The following is a 19,511-nucleotide window of genomic DNA, read 5'->3' as shown; positions in this document are numbered from 1 at the left end:
TGAAAATCCCCTGACTCGTGTCACCAAACAAAGATGAAAGGTTGCTGTGTCGGCGATCTTGCGAGATATAATGAAGCGCTCACTCTTGACAACCGTATTCCATACGATCGTATCGATCGACTGTGAAATACGAAACTGAAACGACGCTTCGTAATATCGTTTCCATAAATCTTATATCTGGAACGCATCCTCATTTTACGATATTAGAAATCGGGACGCTATTGACGAGATTTTCAATGAAAAGTCAATTACCGTCTACAACGTTTCTGCTCTCTTCGAAGAATCAAATCGAACGAAATAATCGATTCGTTTGAAAGATTATGCTTTGTGTATATTTGAAAAAACGAAAGTTTATATGTGCATGAAATGTTAAGGAGAATATAACAAAGTTTCATATTCCACGTTGAGTTCAAAGAAACAATGTTAGTAAAAGGGTTTAATACTGTGAGTATAGTAGGGAATTTTAGTTTATACATGCGTAGTGCTCTTGGTAATTTCGTATGAAATCTACTTCGAGGGAAAAGTGAAGGAACAGGGGTGGACGTTAAAAGATTAAAGATAAACGATATTCTGTCTGATTGTTTGTCTGACAAAACTACCTCCTATATGATTTATGAAAAAAGTATAATATTATAATGGGAACAATAGCTTAGTTTAATTATAAATTACTATCGAACAACCAAGGTGAAAGATGCAAGTAGAAAATTCACGAAGAGAAATGAATTTTCCATTCTTCATAAATTCATTTCCTAGATACGAAAACTGTACATAAAAGTATGTAGTAATAGTCTAACGTTGAAAGGTAAAATAATTAATATTATATAATAATAATCATCGGCAAATATCGGGAGTTATATTTATATTACAATGACCTAAAAATTTCGAAAATTACAAAACACATTTATTAAACGATAAATTCCGGACACTGTGTAATATTTTCTGCTTTTCTCTTCGTAAAAAAGATAAATGTTCTTAAACACGACGTATACGATAACAATGGCGGAGAATTTCTCCGAAAAATATTGTATTCGCACGCGATTCGCCTTTTGAGCCTGGCCGAAGTAGAATGTAGCATCTCCAGTTCTCAAAGGCACTTGATCTAATTACATTAATTGCTATCAGTAGGAACAAAGGATGTATTCATTCACCTTCGTACATTTAGAACGAAAATGACATTGAAAAAGTGGAAGAACGATCGAGGACGAGCAAACTTACGAACGATTAAACTGAGAAAAATGAAATGAAAAAAGAGATCCATCACTGACGTGGTTTCGATAAAAAAAAATATAGCGGAACTCTTGCACTCATTACCTTGGTCATTGAGCATCTTCGCTAGGAATATTTTATAATTATCAAATTGTCGAAGTGGTCGCCGCTTCTAAGAAAACTTTACATCTGGTCTTCGGTTCTCTCAAGCACCGAAGCCATCGACAGCGCATAGACAAAAGAATGCGTCGAGGACGGACCATAAGCGATACATGTGCGACGTTGGCTTCAGGGTTCTTTTAGTCTCAGGGTAACATTGCTAGTGTCACGTCGGAGACACAAAAGATCGCGAAACTAACGGATCGCCGGTGATCTCCTCGCGTCGCGATTCGAACGAAATGATTCTTTCGCGAATAGGGTGAAGAAAATAGAACTTCGTACGCGACAATGAGATTTATTACGGAAATCCAACAGAGTGACGGTTACAACAGCGTGGTTCGGAATGTTAGAACAGACAGCTTCGAGATGCTGCGACGGACTGTTTTAGCGCTGGTTTAGGAAGGTCCTTCTACCGAGGGTCTAGTCCCTTTGAAGGGGCCTTTTTAGTTATTGTTTCAACAGATGTGGCATGCAGGGTGTTCGGTCTGTCTGGTTACTGAGCGGATGGTCTTCTTGAGCGTGTGACACTAGCGTGCGGATATGGACCAGCTTACATTGTATTCTACACTTTGTACTTTAATATTCACAATATATATATATATATACTTACAATACCTTACAATTTATCCACGCGTTCCTTTGTATCCACCTACGTCAAATAACCTTAACACAAATTTATCAAATTTAATTTGCTTCTCTGTATGTGCTAATATCAGGTTGTCCGGAAAGTTTCTCTCGTTTTATGAGAAAATAATAAACGCACAACGTTGTTTTGTTTTATATTATTTCGTCGAATTTTGAGATAAACACCGCGACATTTCACAGACTTGGTTTCGCGTTTGTACGAAGGTGCACTGTTGTAAAAAACACGTTTGCGGAAGAAAGACACTTTTCCAACGCCACTAATAATTCTATCAGTTTCTACACTAAAATCCAATGATACGTGGATTTTATATTTCCAACTTTCGCGATGTACGTACATTAGATGATACGCGTAGCTGTGTTTCTTTGGGTTTCGATCGCGCTTTTTAACATTTTTAAGTAATTTTTTATTTTTCCCGTACTTTTGTTTAAATTTTCCTTTGCTTAAAAAAGAATTAAAGCAACACGTAGCAATAGAAGCTATTGGACGATATTCTGTAAACTTGGAAGAGCATCCAAGAACTTTTGGAGATTTTTTAGAAATTTAAAAAATCGTATGGACTTGAACGACCCAACATACAGACGACGTCAGGAAAAATAAGTTTACAGACAGAGGGTTAACGACACGTTGCCCTTTGTTCCGACGTTTTGCGATTAATTGAAGGTAATTTAGGGCTTCTTTGAGGCAATTTGCGGTAACTGAAACAGTTTCAGGCCTGCCCCGAAGAAGAGAACCGGTATATTCACGAAACGACGGAACAAAGCGCAACGTACCTGCTATTAAAATCACGATCGTATTTCGAAGAACCGCAAACCTGCGAATATATGAAACTTTTGCTAGTTATATCGAAACTATACTGTACGTGTGGAAGCGGACGAGTGAAAAAGTCCAGGCAACATAGTTTTCTTCTTTCCTTTCTTTCTTTTATTTTTTTCTCTTTCGATTCTTTACTTGGCAAACTTCCCGATAGTGATAATGGATGGCCTGTGTCGGACACGACATTCAATTCCTCCATTGTAATTACGTTTGCGGGAACTAACCGCGAGTTTTTACGACGTAGAAAGGCAGTCCTAATTTCGCTTGGATTTGCTGATTTCGAAAGCTTTTCATAAACGAGTTTGACGATTGTTTAATGGAAGTTGGCGAAACTTTTGGATGTTTGGATGGTAATGCTGTTACTAGTTTTGCACTAGTTTTGGACAAGTATTTGATACTCTTGAAGGACGAGTCAGTTAATTGCGTCCACGTGGACACTAAGAGGAACGAACTTTGTGTGTTCTTCGCTTAAATGCGAGAATATTGAATTCTCTGAACTGTTTCAAACTCTCTATTCGCGCTTAATCTTGTTTATTCGCTATATTTGCCGTGAATAATATTTTCTATTCAAACATTTCTAAACGATATATTTTAACGATATTTGATACAAGTATATCGATGTATTATTAACATTGTTGTTTAATCGATCGAATTATTCGATAAAACGTAGCCGAGGTGTTTCTGTTATCGTTTTGTCTTCCTTTTTTTTTCTTTTTTGTAAGTAGTAAGAGTACGGGGAAACTGGAAGAGGAAAAAGTTTTGACACGCGCTTAAACGAACCGACCTCGCCAACCATAATCTGAAAACAAAGAAACACGAGAGTAGAAAATTCAAATTAACATGGACCAAACGAACCAAAAGCACAACCGACGATTTTCATCCATTCCGCTTCAAACGAACGATCACGAACACCGAGCAACGAATCTGTTCATTTTAACGAGCGTCTCAAAGAAGCAACGCGGCCAATGGAAAACGGCTGATTATCGAGGCAGCTAGAGAATCGAGAAAGGCAAAAGGCAATTAGGTAACATCGTCGAGAGAGAAACGCAACGAAGAAGAAAAAGTAATTCGTCGTTGCCGATGGTATCGTTAAATTCCTTCGCTTCTCGCCATTCATCGACTTATCTTTTCATCTCGAGAGAACTATGTTGTTTCTTTGGAAAAATCACCGAAAAGGATCCTCGTGAAAGATCGAAGAATCGTTTCTCGGTACAAAGCGTTATCGGAGAAACGAATGAAATTTATTATCGCCAAGAGGCAGGATATCCTCTCGATTTGCAATTACAATTGCAGTACGTCCAAGCACTCGTTCACTTACGAACAGTTTATTCAATTCCACTCACGACATTGACAGTTTCACCGGAACGTCAACGTATCGTTCCACGAAACGCGTCCAGAGGGACGGGCTACGCTTTAAACGGGTTGGAAATTCGAGAGCGAAACGACCGCTCAGAGTTTGGTATTATTTCGGTAGCACCTGTGAATGACACGGTACAAAGAGCAAACGTTCGCGAGCCAGGTCATTTAACCCGCCTCTTCGAAACACCGTGGTGACTTTCAAGCGCTGCTAACCCCTCCAAACCACCCTCTAATCGTGTACCTTGACACGTGCTTGATTCAACTTTGACGCGTTAGACATTTGTCGATAGGAGGGTGTCGAATGCTACGTGGTCGAATTATTTCAATATTATGTGGCAAAAAATTTGGAGCATTGTAATTTCTAATTTCATTCATTTACAATATTCACATGCTTGATCCAACTTTGACGCGTTAGACATTTGTCGATAGGAGGGTACAGAATGCTACGTGGTCGAATTATTTCAATATTACTTGGCAAAACATTTGAAACATTGTAATTTTTAATTTTATTCATTTACCATATTCACATGCTTGATCCAACTTTGACGCGTTAGACATTTGTCGATAGGAGGTGCTACGTGGTCAAATTATTTCAATATTACTTGGCAAAACATTTGAAACATTGTAATTTTTAATTTTATTCATTTACCATATTTACATGCTTGATCCAACTTTGACGCGTTAGACATTTGTCGATAGGAGGTGCTACGTGGTCGAATTATTTCAATATTACTTGGTAAAAAATTTGGAGCATTGTAATTTCTAATTTTATTCATTTACAATATTCACATGTTTGATCCAACTTTGACGCGTTAGACATTTGTCGATAGGAGGTGCTACGTGGTCAAATTATTTCAATATTACCTGGCAAAACATTTGAAACATTGTAATTTTTAATTTTATTCATTTACCATATTTACATGCTTGATCCAACTTTGACGCGTTAGACATTTGTCGATAGGAGAATACAGAATGCTACGTGGTCGAATTATTTCAATATTATGTGGCAAAAAATTTGGAGCATTGTAATTTCTAATTTTATTCATTTACAATATTCACATGCTTGATCCAACTTTGACGCGTTAGACATTTGTCGATAGGAGGGTACAGAATGCTACGTGGTCGAATTATTCCAATATTACTTGGCAAAAAGTTTAAAGTATTGCAATTTCTAATTTTATTCATTTACCATATTCACATGCTTGATCCAACTTTGACGCGTTAGACATTTGTCGATAAAAGGTGCTACGTGGTCAAATTATTTCAATATTACTTGGCAAAACATTTGAAACATTGTAATTTCTAATTTTATTCATTTACAATATTCACATGCTTGATCCAACTTTGACGCGTTAGACATTTGTCGATAGGAGGGTACAGAATGCTACGTGGTCGAATTATTCCAATATTACTTGGCAAAAAGTTTAAAGTATTGCAATTTCTAATTTTATTTATGTACCATATTCACATGCTTGATTCAACTTTGACGCGTTAGACATTTGTAGATAGGAGGGTGTCGAATGCTACGTGGTCGAATTATTCCAATATTACTTGGCAAAACATTTGAAACATTGTAATTTCTAATTTTATTCATTTACCATATTCACAATCGTATTCATTGTAATTCCAATTTCGAGGAGAATTTCAAAATTGTTTGTTAAATTTCTCAATATCATTGTTCGATAGAATATTGTTCGATCAGAAATCTTGAAACTGAAATCCTCGAAAGAATGTCAAACACCGTGATTTTATTCTCAAAGCTTACGATGTAAACTTACAGTTGGAAGACGCATTTCCTGTACGGTTTGTCGCATAGCAATTTTCTAACCGCAAAAGCCGACGTACGGTACTTTGTTGTAGACACGAGCAACGAAACGTCGAACGACTTGTGCGAATAATTGGACGCACAGCGATCCCGCGTATCGATCGTTACGACGATAGATAAAAACGTGAACTCGCGACTGTTTGTCGAGGCAAATTCATCGACGTTACGGCTTCGAATGGGATGTTCCACCGTATAAACGAGCGGTCGTCGGCGGACACGGGTGCCGAGTAGATCGAAAGTTGAGGGAATTAATGCTGCGACGATAGAGAAAGCCTGGTTCGATTAAATTGTTCCTTTAAATCAGACCGTGTATCGCGCGTTAGCCTTAGGATGGTAAATTTCCAAAATTTATGTTTATCAGCGAAGCGATTTGAGACTCGTTTTGCTTCTCGTTTTTAAAATTGTTAGCTGATTGAAAGAAGACTGAAACGTATGAAGCGAATCGACACGTTTCAGACGAGTAATTTTAACCCCGATCTTTAAATGGAAGGTTTGAAAAAACCTCGAAAAAGCCACGTAAATGTGAACTTGGTTTACATAATCTTCTGCACATTACACGTACCATCGTTCGTTCATCCCCCTCATCCTTCCACACCTAACTCTATTTCTAATGTTTATTTCTCACTCTAACGAAAATACTTATTTCTCATTCTATGTTATTCGTTCCATTATTATCCTGTTCACTCTGTTTATTCTCTACTTTATCGCACCTACGTTTCTCGTCTCCTGTGCTCGTCTTTCTTTTCCTGCGCTCACAATGCTCCTCAACCAATCTACACCACTCGTGCAACCTCTCTTCCATCTCGTACAACTCTTCCCACGCATAAATTTACTTTTTCCGTGTCTGCACAGTCCTTTGGTAATTGTAAGTGTTTCGTCGTTCTCATATTCCTTTCGGATATCCTACACAATCTGTTGCCCTCCTTCCTCCAATATTTATTCCATTCTTTCATATTTCTGTACTTTGTTCTGGTCGTAAAGCTCTGGTTTCTCTGTGTACCATTCTCCTTTAAAGTAAAGTGGGATGCCCACATCATAGAAATGTTTGTACATCCTGTCGTACCTAGAATATCTTATTTTGTATTGTCACTGTCTTTCGTTTCAGGTATTTCGTACAAGTATTATTGCGATGTTAATTGTTCCATATTGGCAAATATTTGTTATTTCTTCGTAATACTTATTTGTTTGTTTGTAATATAAAATAATATAAATTCGGAATAATATGTTTTATTCTTTTATAGCGATGTAATTTTACTCGAGTGTGGAAAGTAAAGATTCGTTGATTTATGCCTCTTCGATAGACTCGGGACGTTTTTTGACTTGCCCTTTGCGGTACAATCACGAGAAGCGAATGTAACGTGAGTTTAATGACGTGATTAGGATCTGCTGTGAGAATCGAAAATTAACGAACGAATTTAAAGAGAAATCTTCGTTAAAAAATCGCAATCCATATATAAAGCTTTTTACATACTTCTTTCTCTGTATAATTTTCGATTAACAATGACGACTAAAGAATCAAAATGCTCTATAAAATACTTTTAAATACTACATAAATACTACTATATTAAAACTATATAAAAACTACTATATATAAATACTAATATTTAAATACTACTATAAAATACTTTTTTCTTTAAATTTCAAAAAGATGCCAGTGAAAAATCTCAATTTCGGACATCAAAGCCAGTGTATTAAAATCGCTTTTTAACAAAAATAATATTTTATTTCCTTAATGTCACCGATGGTAAAAATTCGCTCGTTCCAAGTCGTTTTCGCAATTTCGATGCGCGCTGTAAAATTCGAAAAACGTGAAACACCATAGCTTTGGGATCCAGCATCAGAACTAACGTCGCAATTAATGTCATGAGATTCGTGCAAACTTGTTCCCACCTTGTAAATTATCTGGAAAAAAGAACTCTTCCTACACACAGCCCTGTCGTTTGTTTCATTCGCCCGTTGTCCGATCTAATATTCCATTTGCAAAACCGCGCGCGGTCTTAACTGCTGCGATGAAAACCTTGAGCAAGAAACCGTACTACCTCCATTAACACAACTTCCATGCCGCAGGGTCTTCTTTTTATTTTTAACGCCGAACGAGATAATTAGTCGTTCTATTTGTACCGGGAAGCGTCTCGTATAACTGGACTAAAATCCTGATTGCTTTTTTATTCCCGGCTCTCGACGATAGTGGCGAGGGGGAGAGGGGGGTTGCTCGGGGACAATAGGGGTTGAGATGAAGCAACGAGGAACGAAGCTGTGTCATCGTGGCTTTCTTGCGGCCATTGAACGCTGATAAAGGCTAATGAGACTGCTGTACTTTGTCCCGTGTCACGGTTGTTAAAGTTTGTAACTATTGTTATGTAATTAGGGGAACAAAGGCTCCCTGTTCGACGATTCGATGGAATTTCCACGGTCAACCGTACGAAGATACGGTTCTCCGACGACGAAACTAGCTGGTGGTTATTTTACACTGTCGAAAATAACACGAGACGCACGTTTGATGGTAATTTGACCATTTTGTGGCACAAGGCTGCCACTTACGATCGTAATCTGGTCTTTGTATCCTATCGATGAGATTTCATGGGAAAATATGGTGTTTGTATTTTATTTAATTCGGTATGTTTGTTTGTCCAGGCAACTCGTGGATGTAAAATTTAATAAACGATAATTGCGTATATAAATAAACGAAACGTGGATTTCTCGAGAACTCGGGGGCATAAAATTCGTCGTTCTATTAAATTTTGCCGAGATTGGTTGTGAAACGGATTCAAAAATCGACGATGTTTGCTGTTGTTCCAGTTTCGACTAGTTATGTATTGGAACGTGACAACGTTCCAGGAAGCTCGTGAGATTTTCTACTCCGCGGGGGATGTTTATGCGCAGAGGCGCGGGACAAAGCGACCCAGTTTCGAAACAGTCTTTTAGCGCAATCGGGTAGAGCGTCCAAACCGATGATCTCTTGGGATAAAAACGACTTAAAACTAGGTGGCATTCTATTTGGTAGCTAAGTTACTCGGCTCCACGGTCGCATAAAACTTGTTGTTTACTCAGGGAAACAAAAGGATTGTACTTTGAACGGTTACAGGCTGAATTACGACATTGTCTTTTATAACTATCGTTGCAAGTGAATCCAGTGGTAGAGATCCTCCGATCTATGTGTTTAACGTCGTACGCATTTGAGTTATGGTATTTCACAATATTCCACGCTTTTACTTTTTATGGGATGTTTCGTGGAAAATTTTATGGAATATACGTACCAATAAAAACTTTTTCATAGTTTGCTCGCGTCAAAGTATTTTTCTTGAACGTTAGAAAAGTACGTTTTGATCGAAAACGATACAAGGTTAACATTGACTTAATAACAGCGTGTATCAAGGAAAATCGATAAAAAGTTATCATCGCGCGGCGTAAGCTTCGAACGAATTTCCTATTTACCTTTAGCGATTCTTAAAAATACACGATCGCTAATAGACGCGTTCGATTTGTGTATTTAAATGCGTTTCGTTATAGAAAATTGCGGCGTTAAGGAATTTCCCAAGCATAAACTGTCGACTCGCGGGAGCAGAACGAACGTCCACGACATTAATCCTCTTCTTTTTTGTTGGCAGCCACGGAGGAACTCGGTAGCAGCATGAGCACCACCCTGCCGTCCGCACCGACCGAACTCTCGCAATTCCCCAAGCTTTGCGAGCTACGTCGAAAGTTTCCTGTTCTGTACCGCGTTGAGTTTCAGGTGAGGACAATAAATCCCTTTCTACACTCCCTCCATTTCTTCGTCCCTCTTTGCCTCGCCGCTTCGATATTTTCCAGCCTCGTATCTCGCTCTCAATAATAACTTCAACGCGCAACACTGGCATCGTAGTTGTTCCAAATGTATCGTGCAATTGAAAGCAGTTTTTAAGAGGATTTTTCTCCGATTTCTTCTTTTCGTTACGAAAGATTCGAGATACGTGGGTGGGTAACCGATAAACGTTACGCGTAATGCGATCTACCAAAGAAAATTCAATCGTCGATAAACCCCGGCTAAACGGAACTATCGACGATTTTTAAACCTGACCTACGGTCTAAAGCGAGATATTCAAATTGCAAAGAGGACCATACACGAACGTGGAACGCGTTCTCCTGGCCGAAATTATGCAAGGCCATCGTTTCCAACGAGCAAACGTATACATGTAGACTATAGACTGTAGACGTTAGAGAGGGTGCAAAGTGCCTTAAGATAGGCAGACAGCCAAGACACAGGCGGCAGACGACATCTAGGAGACAAAGCGGTCTCCCGAGAATAGGTGGTGGAATCGAGTAACTCGGCTCGATATCGGTTTCTCATTAGACTGCCATTTTGGTGCACGAATTCTGGGCCAGACATCCAAGAACAGTGGATGGCTTTTGCCGGTCGACAGGCTGGCGAACAAGATGAATCGGTTCGTGATAGAATCGTCCGTGAAACTTTCTTCCGCTTGCCAATCACGTACAATTTCGCGTTATCAAATTTTTCTTGTTTATCGTTTCACATATCGCGACATAATTTTAATCTGCGTGCATTTCGTTATAATTAAACAGATATTTATTCGTGTAAATTCATATTTTAACGAGCACAAGAAAAAGAGTAGGATCTGGACAGAGATTCGCTTGACCTACTAACAAACACTGTACTTTAGATATTTTATACAGCTTTCCATATTATACATTTCATGAATTTTTTTCATCTTTTCTCGTTCCTCGTTTTATAGTGCAATTTATCGTACCTTTTTTTCTTTTTATTATATACAGTTACTAATAGAAGTTTCGTTGATGCTGTACTTAAAGGATAAAGGGTCTGTAAGCCAAAGTTCCTATAATAGGATAGTAAACATCAAAGTACCTTTTAGTAGCTTTGTGACCTATGCCGTCTACTAATACAATTTACGATACCATGATATTGGATATAAAGTTGGCGTCCAAAATAGAGTTGCGTTTAATTTGACATTCTGCTTAGCGTCCACACAACGACAGCGAAGGAGAAACAGCGTGACATAGTACCGAAAGTTGCTAAGGGATGGTAAAAGAGACGTGTTCCTATTTAAAAAGTATCGTTACTCGCAAGTAACATTTTTTAAGTATTTTTACTCGATCGTTTTTCTAATAAAAATGATATATACGTAATAACATATAGCGCACCATTTCAGTCTTTAATTTTAGTCCGAATTTCTGCTTGGAACAAGAAATTTTACAAAGCGAACGATGCCTATCGTCTAACAAATTTCACGATTACCAGATCGATCTTAAGATCTGTTTCTTGTTGATGGAACGAACTAGGTTAAATTTTGGTCATCATCGGAGAAACGATATTTCATTGCGTTCGGTAGAGTTCCCTTGTCAGACTTGGTTCGTAAGAAAATTATCGAGACGACAGTGTCTAAAAACTCATTTGTAGCTCGCAATCTCTTCGATCATCGACGATTTATGGTCTCGTTTAGATCGTACGATGTACAACGATACACTATCGTCGATTGCTTTCCCGCCCGATCGGAACATCGTAATTGGTTCGACGTTTATCAGTGCACTCGCGCTCTTTCACGCTAGTCCGCAATGTATAGTTCGAGTCATCGATGCCTTTTTTCCAATTGTCAGCACGAACGATAGCATCGAAATAGAGACTTTTAATTTTACAACGAAATTAATCTACAAATGTAATTAATAACGTAAATCGGCTTACAAGTCGATTGATTTTTTTATACAGTAAAACGAAACATATAAAGTGTACGTTTATAAAACTATTTCATAAACTGTTCATTTGCTAAAGATTATTTTCTGTAAGAATCTTTTAAATTTTTCTTACGAATTGTATTATACACTTATTTCTTAAAAATATATCATGTGCTATGGGTTGTCGTTCTGACTCTTTACAGTTTCCTGATTGTTTTAAATATTTTTTGCCGTCAGGGATATCGCCAGAGGTTGGCAAGGATTAAAAACAGTAATTTTTTTACGAGAAAAGCGTATAGAAATTTCTGAAAGTTATTTAAAACTTTCAATATACTACAAATTTTGTAATTATCTATCATAAACTATCGTACGAAGTTTCGGTTTTCCATGACTTTTTAATATAAGACGTTCGGCTTCTTTATCTTTCGCTTTATAATTCGCGATTACCCAGATCATTCCAATTACGGAAATGGAGTAAATAACGTTTCGAACAAAGCACACACATACACACACACACACAATATACACATATCTTATAGAATTCGTAACGCAATTAGAAATAACCGGAGATTAACGATCGTATATGCCGTGCAACACACGCGTGTACGTGTGCGGTGAGTTGCAAACGAAATTTATGAAATTCGGACGCGGTGTCACGAGTAATTCCGCTCGGTTCATTAATAATCGAGGAAGTTTAATTTAAACTTTGTATCCACTGCCAGCAGTGTCACTTGCGTGTCATTATCACATTTGTTGGGACAGGCATGTACATTGATGGTTCCAATTAATATATTTTCCGAATAATAGAACGTACATTGAAAAATTTATGTAATTTCGCTAATTGGCAAATACTCGAACGTTTTACCCGTGACGTTACGAACGTTCTTCTAATTATCTTTTTTCTAAAATCACCCTATGCAGTGTATTCGAATTACGTTTGAGTCGGATAATACGTTAGAGATTGGTAGTCGCGGTTTTACAAGAAATTTAACAAGAATTCCTGCAAGCTTTTACAGGCTATGGACGATGTTTTAAAAATTTGTTTTATTTGTTTATAGACGGCAACGAAGGTGGAGACGCATTCGTGTAGACATGCCACGAAACCAGCCAACAAGGAAAAGAACCAGAACCAAAGGTGTATTCCTTGTAAGTAACGATCATTCAACGTAGCTATTATTACTCGATATAATAAACTGTTTTTAAAATCAGCTACTAAAATATTCAGGAACAGCACTCTGACGCTATAAACAAATCTTTCACGATTTTTTCCTGGCAAATAACCAATATTTTAATAATTATAAGAAACAATAGGCTGCTAAAATATTCAGGTACAGCTCCCCTGACACTATAAACAAATATACAATTTTTTATGATTTTTTCTGATAAATAAACAACGAACCTCGACGATCTCCTAGAAAATTTGCTACCGAAATGAAGGAATAATTTTCCATAGTAGTGCTGTGCGAGTTTCTAGTTCGAGAATATTGAATGAGGAATACGAAACTAACGAAATTTACTTCTATATCTAGATAACTTAATATTTCGCTCATTCCTGTACACACAGCTTGAGACACAATTCGCCGTTTCAAAGATGATTCAGTACGTACTTCGCTATTTCATTAGAAGATTAATTAATTTCTACGTTCTTAGATTACCGTTGCAAAGGCAATTTTATAGTAAATTTACCATTTCACAAATAACGTAATTCATTTACACGATCGAGTTATATAATTTTCTATATATTCGAAAGGTAATTTAACGTTAAATTCACTTGTACATCGATATTTTACTATCAGATTCGTTTCACCGCGATCATTTAAACGGCAGTTCCACGCGATAACTAATTATTCATCCTAACGCTGAATTCAAAACTCCAAAGAAATCTCCACGTATTACATCTGCATACCGTGCGCAATTCTTACTTTAATTAGTGTTTAATTTAATTCCAAACAGTTCTCAACGCTTAACACAAAATTTACGTAAAATAGCCAACGTTTAATACCAACGCAAACAACGTCGATTTTTTGCCGCACGAGAGGATACTTCGTCTTCGGATACTCGAGGATAATTGTTCACCGTTTCTCACCCCGCCGCACTTTTATCCTACGAAGCTTTTGATTTCGCCGTCCTCCGTGTACAACGCACGAACGTAGTATAATAGTAGGTTTAATTATTCGCCAGCAGGAAAAATTCTGGTCACGGCTGGTCCAATTAGGAAACGCGGTTATATTCGCGCCTCTCGTGCGCGTGCTTCGGAACAAGAACAGCGGGATGAAAGTTGCGAGAGCGACGAGGAAATTTTAGGGGCAAACCAGGCGTTTCGCTGCCCTATGATACAGGATGTCTGTTTCAACCCTTTAATACGTTGGATACAACTGCTACTCGTTGACTAGTCGCTAATGACCGTATTACTAAATATTTTAGTGTAATTAATTAACAAAATAATGTTAATGGATAAAAGATGTTGGCAATTATTTAGAATAGGGTACGTTTCTTCAATTTCGATGATCTTGCAATATACATATTTGGCAGAGTTACGATTTGCGTAATTTTTTTTCCTAGACAGTAGCTAGAAAAAATATTTACACATATTTTCATTTTTCCTAACTAATATTGAATTTTTTAGAAGCAAAGGAGAAGTAGATATACAATTAACATGTTTGGATCTCATCAATTAGAAATATAAATATTATAATAAATACGATGGTGTACAAATACCTTTCGTAGTCACCTTTTGTGTATGTATTTTTCTTACATACGCGAGTTTTAGTTTTCAAGATATACAGCGCAATTCTCATATTATATATTTTTATACATTTTTGAAGGATTTGAATTAAATGATTTCAGATTGCTTTACCTATAATATTTACCAAATCATGTAACGAGTATCTTTTTTTTTTTTTAATTGTTTTATATTGTTTTACCTGCCACATATTAGGACGAGTATCGTAAATTTTCAATAAATGCTTAAAAATTTGCATTCTAATTAACTGCTAAAGAGATATTCGAACAAATTCAGCTGAAACAGACGCCTTGTATACACGTACACAAGAGATGAACCAACATTTCCTCCAAATTGATATGGTTTCCCGTTTCTCTGGGTGAAAACGTTCGCTCGAAAAGTAATTTGACCAACTTTTTCGAGAATCTGTTGCATCAACCGAAAACCGACTGGCTTCCTTTTCATCTGTTGTTTAAACAAAACCGTTTTGTTACCTCATCCTTTTTTAAGTTTTTTCTTCTTGGTTGATTACTAGAGAGAATTTGTACATCGTGAATTCGAGGTTTGAACGAACAGAAGCTATTTTCCTTTATTCAAAAAAGTTTTGTTACGCGTTTTACGTATCTCTATAACGTTGTTAACGTTCGTTAATTTGCTTTTCGAGCACAGATGACTACAACAGGGTGGTTTTGGATCCTGTGGAAGGCGAGCCTGACTCCGATTACATCAATGCCTCTTACGTGGATGTAAGTGGAATATTACTGTTATTAGTAGACTTTCTTATCCTGCTCTTCAAACGCTTTGCAAAAAGAAAAAGATCCAACCAATATTCTTATCTTTAAATTGGATTCTAGTTGGATTTTCTCCTAACGAAACTGAAACTTTAATTAAAGTTACAGAAAATTTTATAAAAATACCATCACTGATAATCGCGAGATAACACTCGGATGATATTGTAATTTATTATAATTTTTTATTTCATCTAGAAGTTAGAGATTAAACCTTCCTTCAAACCTTAATTATTTGATCCTTAATTTTCATCTTAATTTGTTTCTTGGTATCACATCGACGTGATGATGTTACGAAACGATGAATAATTAAATTTACAAATTCTTGATTAGAAGGAGAAAGAGAATATTCCTGTACGTTTTGAAATAACAAAAGGATGTATAAATTATTATATATAGCGACATGATACAAATTAACGATACTATATCCTAGAACTGTCCTAATTTAGATTATTGTAAGATTATCGTGTAGATTATAATGTAAAATTAAGAAGTCGTAATGAATTGGCCATCATTCAAGGAGATGATGCGTCAATTTTTAAACCTATCGAAGGACGAGAAAATGATCGTTTTTAATGTTCTCGCGTCGTGACTCGCAGTATTAAAGATCAAGATCAAGGTTATTCGTGTTCCTTAGCGTCCAAGCACGAAATCATCTAATTTGAATAATCCATAATCGCAATTCCCGAAATAGATTAGCTACTTGGAAACGATCGCATCGTGACGTTTCTGCGACAGAAATGTTTTCTTAAAATAGTTTGTGCTAATTACGATGATATTAACACTTTTCTTATCAGCCATACTTTAGATGGGATACCTGGCGATAAAAGTAATCAAACATCGAGATAAATCTTTCTTTTTCTTTTTATCATATTCTTTACTCCTCTTCGGCATAGAATTTCCCTTTTTATATACAAAATTCGTAATTTTCTTTAACGTAAAAACTACGATCCAACAAACGTACAATGGTCGAGCAAAATTTTATTTCAATTGAATTCAATTGAATTACGAAAATCTTTCTACATTTTATATCGAACAATCTGTTGTTATCCAAATGAAATTGTATTTCTTCTGTACGATTAATATTTATGTTTTAGAGCATACTGAAACCGAACGCTTACATCGTGACACAGGGACCTATGGAGAACAGTGTGACGGAATTCTGGCGGATGGTTTGGCAGGAGAAAGCCTGCTGTATCGTCATGCTAACGAAAACCTTCGACTTCATCAGGGTAAGAATTTTAATTGATCGTTCTGTTATTTAATCGTTGGGACTAGTTCAAGTTAGAGGGTAGTAATTCGCGTAGATTAACACGACTGGCCGAACGACTGATATCTATTTGGGACATCGTAGTCGCGATAAAGGCGATAGAAATTGGGAAACGTAAATTGCTTCGCGTAACCGTTTTAACGTTTTCGTTTTATCGATAGAGCTTTACGTTATTTTTTTTTTTTTTTTTTTTTTTTTTTAGATCTATTACTAGATCTCTGTTGTACGTACGATAATTTATCACCAATTAATAATATCAACGAATTAACAGATTATACGAATCGCGTTCGTATATTACGAAACACGCTAACATAATTCCAACGCGTGTATTTCAATTCGAATTTTATTCGAAATTTCTATTCGAAATATCACGGTTTCACGCTGTACGATTCTCGCACAACGTAACAAAATTGCGTAACAACCTTTTGACACACTACGTTCGATAAACGAAGAGATCCGTGTCATCGCGAAACCTGATGTCGAGGCTGGCTTTAGACTCTGGCCAGAGTCTAAAGAAGCCGTGCTTTTGCACGTGAAAATCGAGGATGAGCGAAGTAAACGAGTTTGGAAGTTGTTAGCAGCCACTTCGCTTAGCCTCGCCTCTTTGCTTCCATAATGATTATCCAGAGCGTCGAAGAAGCGACGGTTTTCATCGGTTTCGCGAGGGTAGGTTTTTACCCTGACGTACGAAAAATAAGTTTGGGTGAATCATAAAGCTTTTCACGAGTTTCCTCCGTGGGTCGATTTATTTTACTCCGATGCATACAACGTAGGTTCTGCTTTTTAACGAATTGCTACCTTTCTTTTATAGTTTAGGCGTTAGAATTATAAAATCGGTCGTCCGATTCCGCTAGGAATATACCTTTCTCACGCTATCTTAAAAACTTTCCTTAAAAGTTAATTTGTTGCTAAATATAAATACAATATTCGCGTGTCTTTAATTGTTAAATTAGGTTCTCTGAAATAACGCCTCTTTAAATTCTTATCGAAGGCAATCCTTATCGATCCTTCGTTGATTTCAGAGGGTAAATGAAAGGCTGAATAATTATAACGTAACTTTTTTCCATTCGTTGGCGCGTCACTTTGATTTGAATCGAGTGTTTCTTGCGTTAAATTATCGTTACGAATCTATGGTTGAACGGTGCCAGTAGTCGAGAGTTACGTTACACGTCATTTCTAACAAAGATATTTATTTAAAGGAGGGATGTAATTTACGACGTACTATCGAAGTAAAATAATCAGTATATAAAATAGATCTGTGTAAACTGAACAAGAATTGATGATTCACTGTAGAAGATGTACAGCGGTGCGGAAATTTCGACTTTGTGGAAATTTATCGCTTTCCCTTCTCCTCCTTTTTTCAATGCACATGCACGCAAGTTGGAAAATAAATTCGTTATTTTATTCGTTTCTCGTACATTTCTTGATACGACATTAAGCGTTGATACGAAATAATTCCTACCAAATATTAAATTTCTTACCTTCTTCAACTTTCATTTCTCCGATTATTCACAAAATTTTCTATGAAATATCTAAATATTTTCTTTTCGATCGATACCTAGATATATTTAAATTCTTCATTTGTACGAATTCCTATTTCATCAAATATTAATTAATTCTCGTGTTTAAATATTTTCTTTTCCAACTGCACGCGATATAATCTTATTTCCAATTCTCCCTTATTTTTATTTCTACAAATTCTTCTTATTCTCGCGAGTGTGTACATTTCTTACTTAACGTTAACTGACTTTTTTTTATCAAACGTCCAAACAACTTTTCATTTTCCAGTGGCATTCGATTTAAACCTTCGACTTTCGCCAATTTCTATTTTTCCACTGGAGAAATAAATTTCCTATTAAATATTTAAATATCTCCGTTTTCAGGTCATACTCGGGGCAAACTCAGTTTCACGAATCTCCATCATCTTTCCGTACACTCGATACAAATCTTGCCTCTCGCGATCTTCAAATATACTGCACCTCGTCCTCGCAAATTCTCAAACATTCGTCCTAGATGACACACGTACATTTTATCAAACTGTCCTATATGTACGAGCTATTTTCCGCTGAAACTACACATCCGTCGAACGATAACGAACATCGTACGAATCGATTTCAGGTGATGTGCGTCCAGTATTGGCCAGCGAGCAAAGACAAGGACGAAGAATATGGCGGTATCGGTGTTTCCGTGCTGAAGGAGGAAGAGCTGGCCAATTTTCACATACGGACGATAAGACTTTACAAGAAGAATAACAATGACGTGAGTGTTCTTCTCCTTACACAGGGTGAGCTATAAATCGTGTTATAAATAGAGCGACGAAGATTGTACGGCGAAAAATAACACAAAAATCAAGAATAACGAAATTACGTGGGAAAATTGGTTTTTGAGAGAAATGTACTTGACTTTGTGACAAATAGTATTATACGTAGACCATGAACGTTTATAGAGTTTTATACTTTTGCGAATACGATCGAGCAGGCTTCGCCTACTAAACATTGTAATAAGTTAGGTCGTGCGTTTGTATGTCTTTTAATTATTTTGAAACGCATTTTTCTGAAACACGAAGTCCCTAACGAAATTTTGTTATTCTTAATTCCTGTCTTATTTTAACGCGTGGAATTTCTTTCTCGATCCACTTGCATCGCGATTTATGGTCCATGATGTATACATTCTTTTCAAAGATTTATCGTTAGATACGTAAATCTTTATTTGTGTACCCTTTGGCTTACAATAGAGTTTCTTGCCACCGATTTATCCGCGAAACCGTTTGATCTTCGACCTTTGACCTTCCTTTTTCCTTATCTCTATCATCCAGCTTTTAGAATGTCCCTGATTTTCTCTCCTATCTGAAAGGCGCTGTCTCGTCTGCTCTTTCTCCCGACATTTCTTTACCGCATCCTCTCACCGCGTATTTCCACCTTCCCTTTTTCCATCTACATATCCCACGTTTCTCGGATCTAGATGCTACGCGTGAAACATCAGCGCGAAGAACTTAATGTATTTTATACGTGAGTTTAATATTTGCAGCTTCACAGTCG

At 36.8% G+C, this 19,511-nt stretch overlaps 1 protein-coding gene across 2 annotated transcripts in view; it reads left to right on the top strand.

The window, feature by feature from the left end:
• Ptp36e (protein tyrosine phosphatase 36E) overlaps nt 1-19,511 on the top strand; it is a 119,716-nt gene that overhangs the window by 93,107 nt on the left and 7,098 nt on the right. For both annotated transcript variants that reach the window (XM_072004413.1, XM_072004414.1), the window contains exons 3-7: nt 9,617-9,741; nt 12,752-12,839; nt 15,085-15,161; nt 16,301-16,435; nt 18,592-18,732. In XM_072004413.1, the coding sequence (XP_071860514.1) occupies nt 9,617-9,741; nt 12,752-12,839; nt 15,085-15,161; nt 16,301-16,435; nt 18,592-18,732 (566 nt within the window). The remainder of the gene's footprint in view (nt 1-9,616; nt 9,742-12,751; nt 12,840-15,084; nt 15,162-16,300; nt 16,436-18,591; nt 18,733-19,511) is intronic.

This window comes from Bombus fervidus, chromosome 5, assembly GCF_041682495.2.
Source record: "Bombus fervidus isolate BK054 chromosome 5, iyBomFerv1, whole genome shotgun sequence".
NCBI classification, from domain to species: domain Eukaryota; kingdom Metazoa; phylum Arthropoda; class Insecta; order Hymenoptera; family Apidae; genus Bombus; species Bombus fervidus.
The sequence above is the reverse complement of the archived record's forward strand: the minus strand, read 5'-3'. Positions and strand labels throughout refer to the sequence as shown.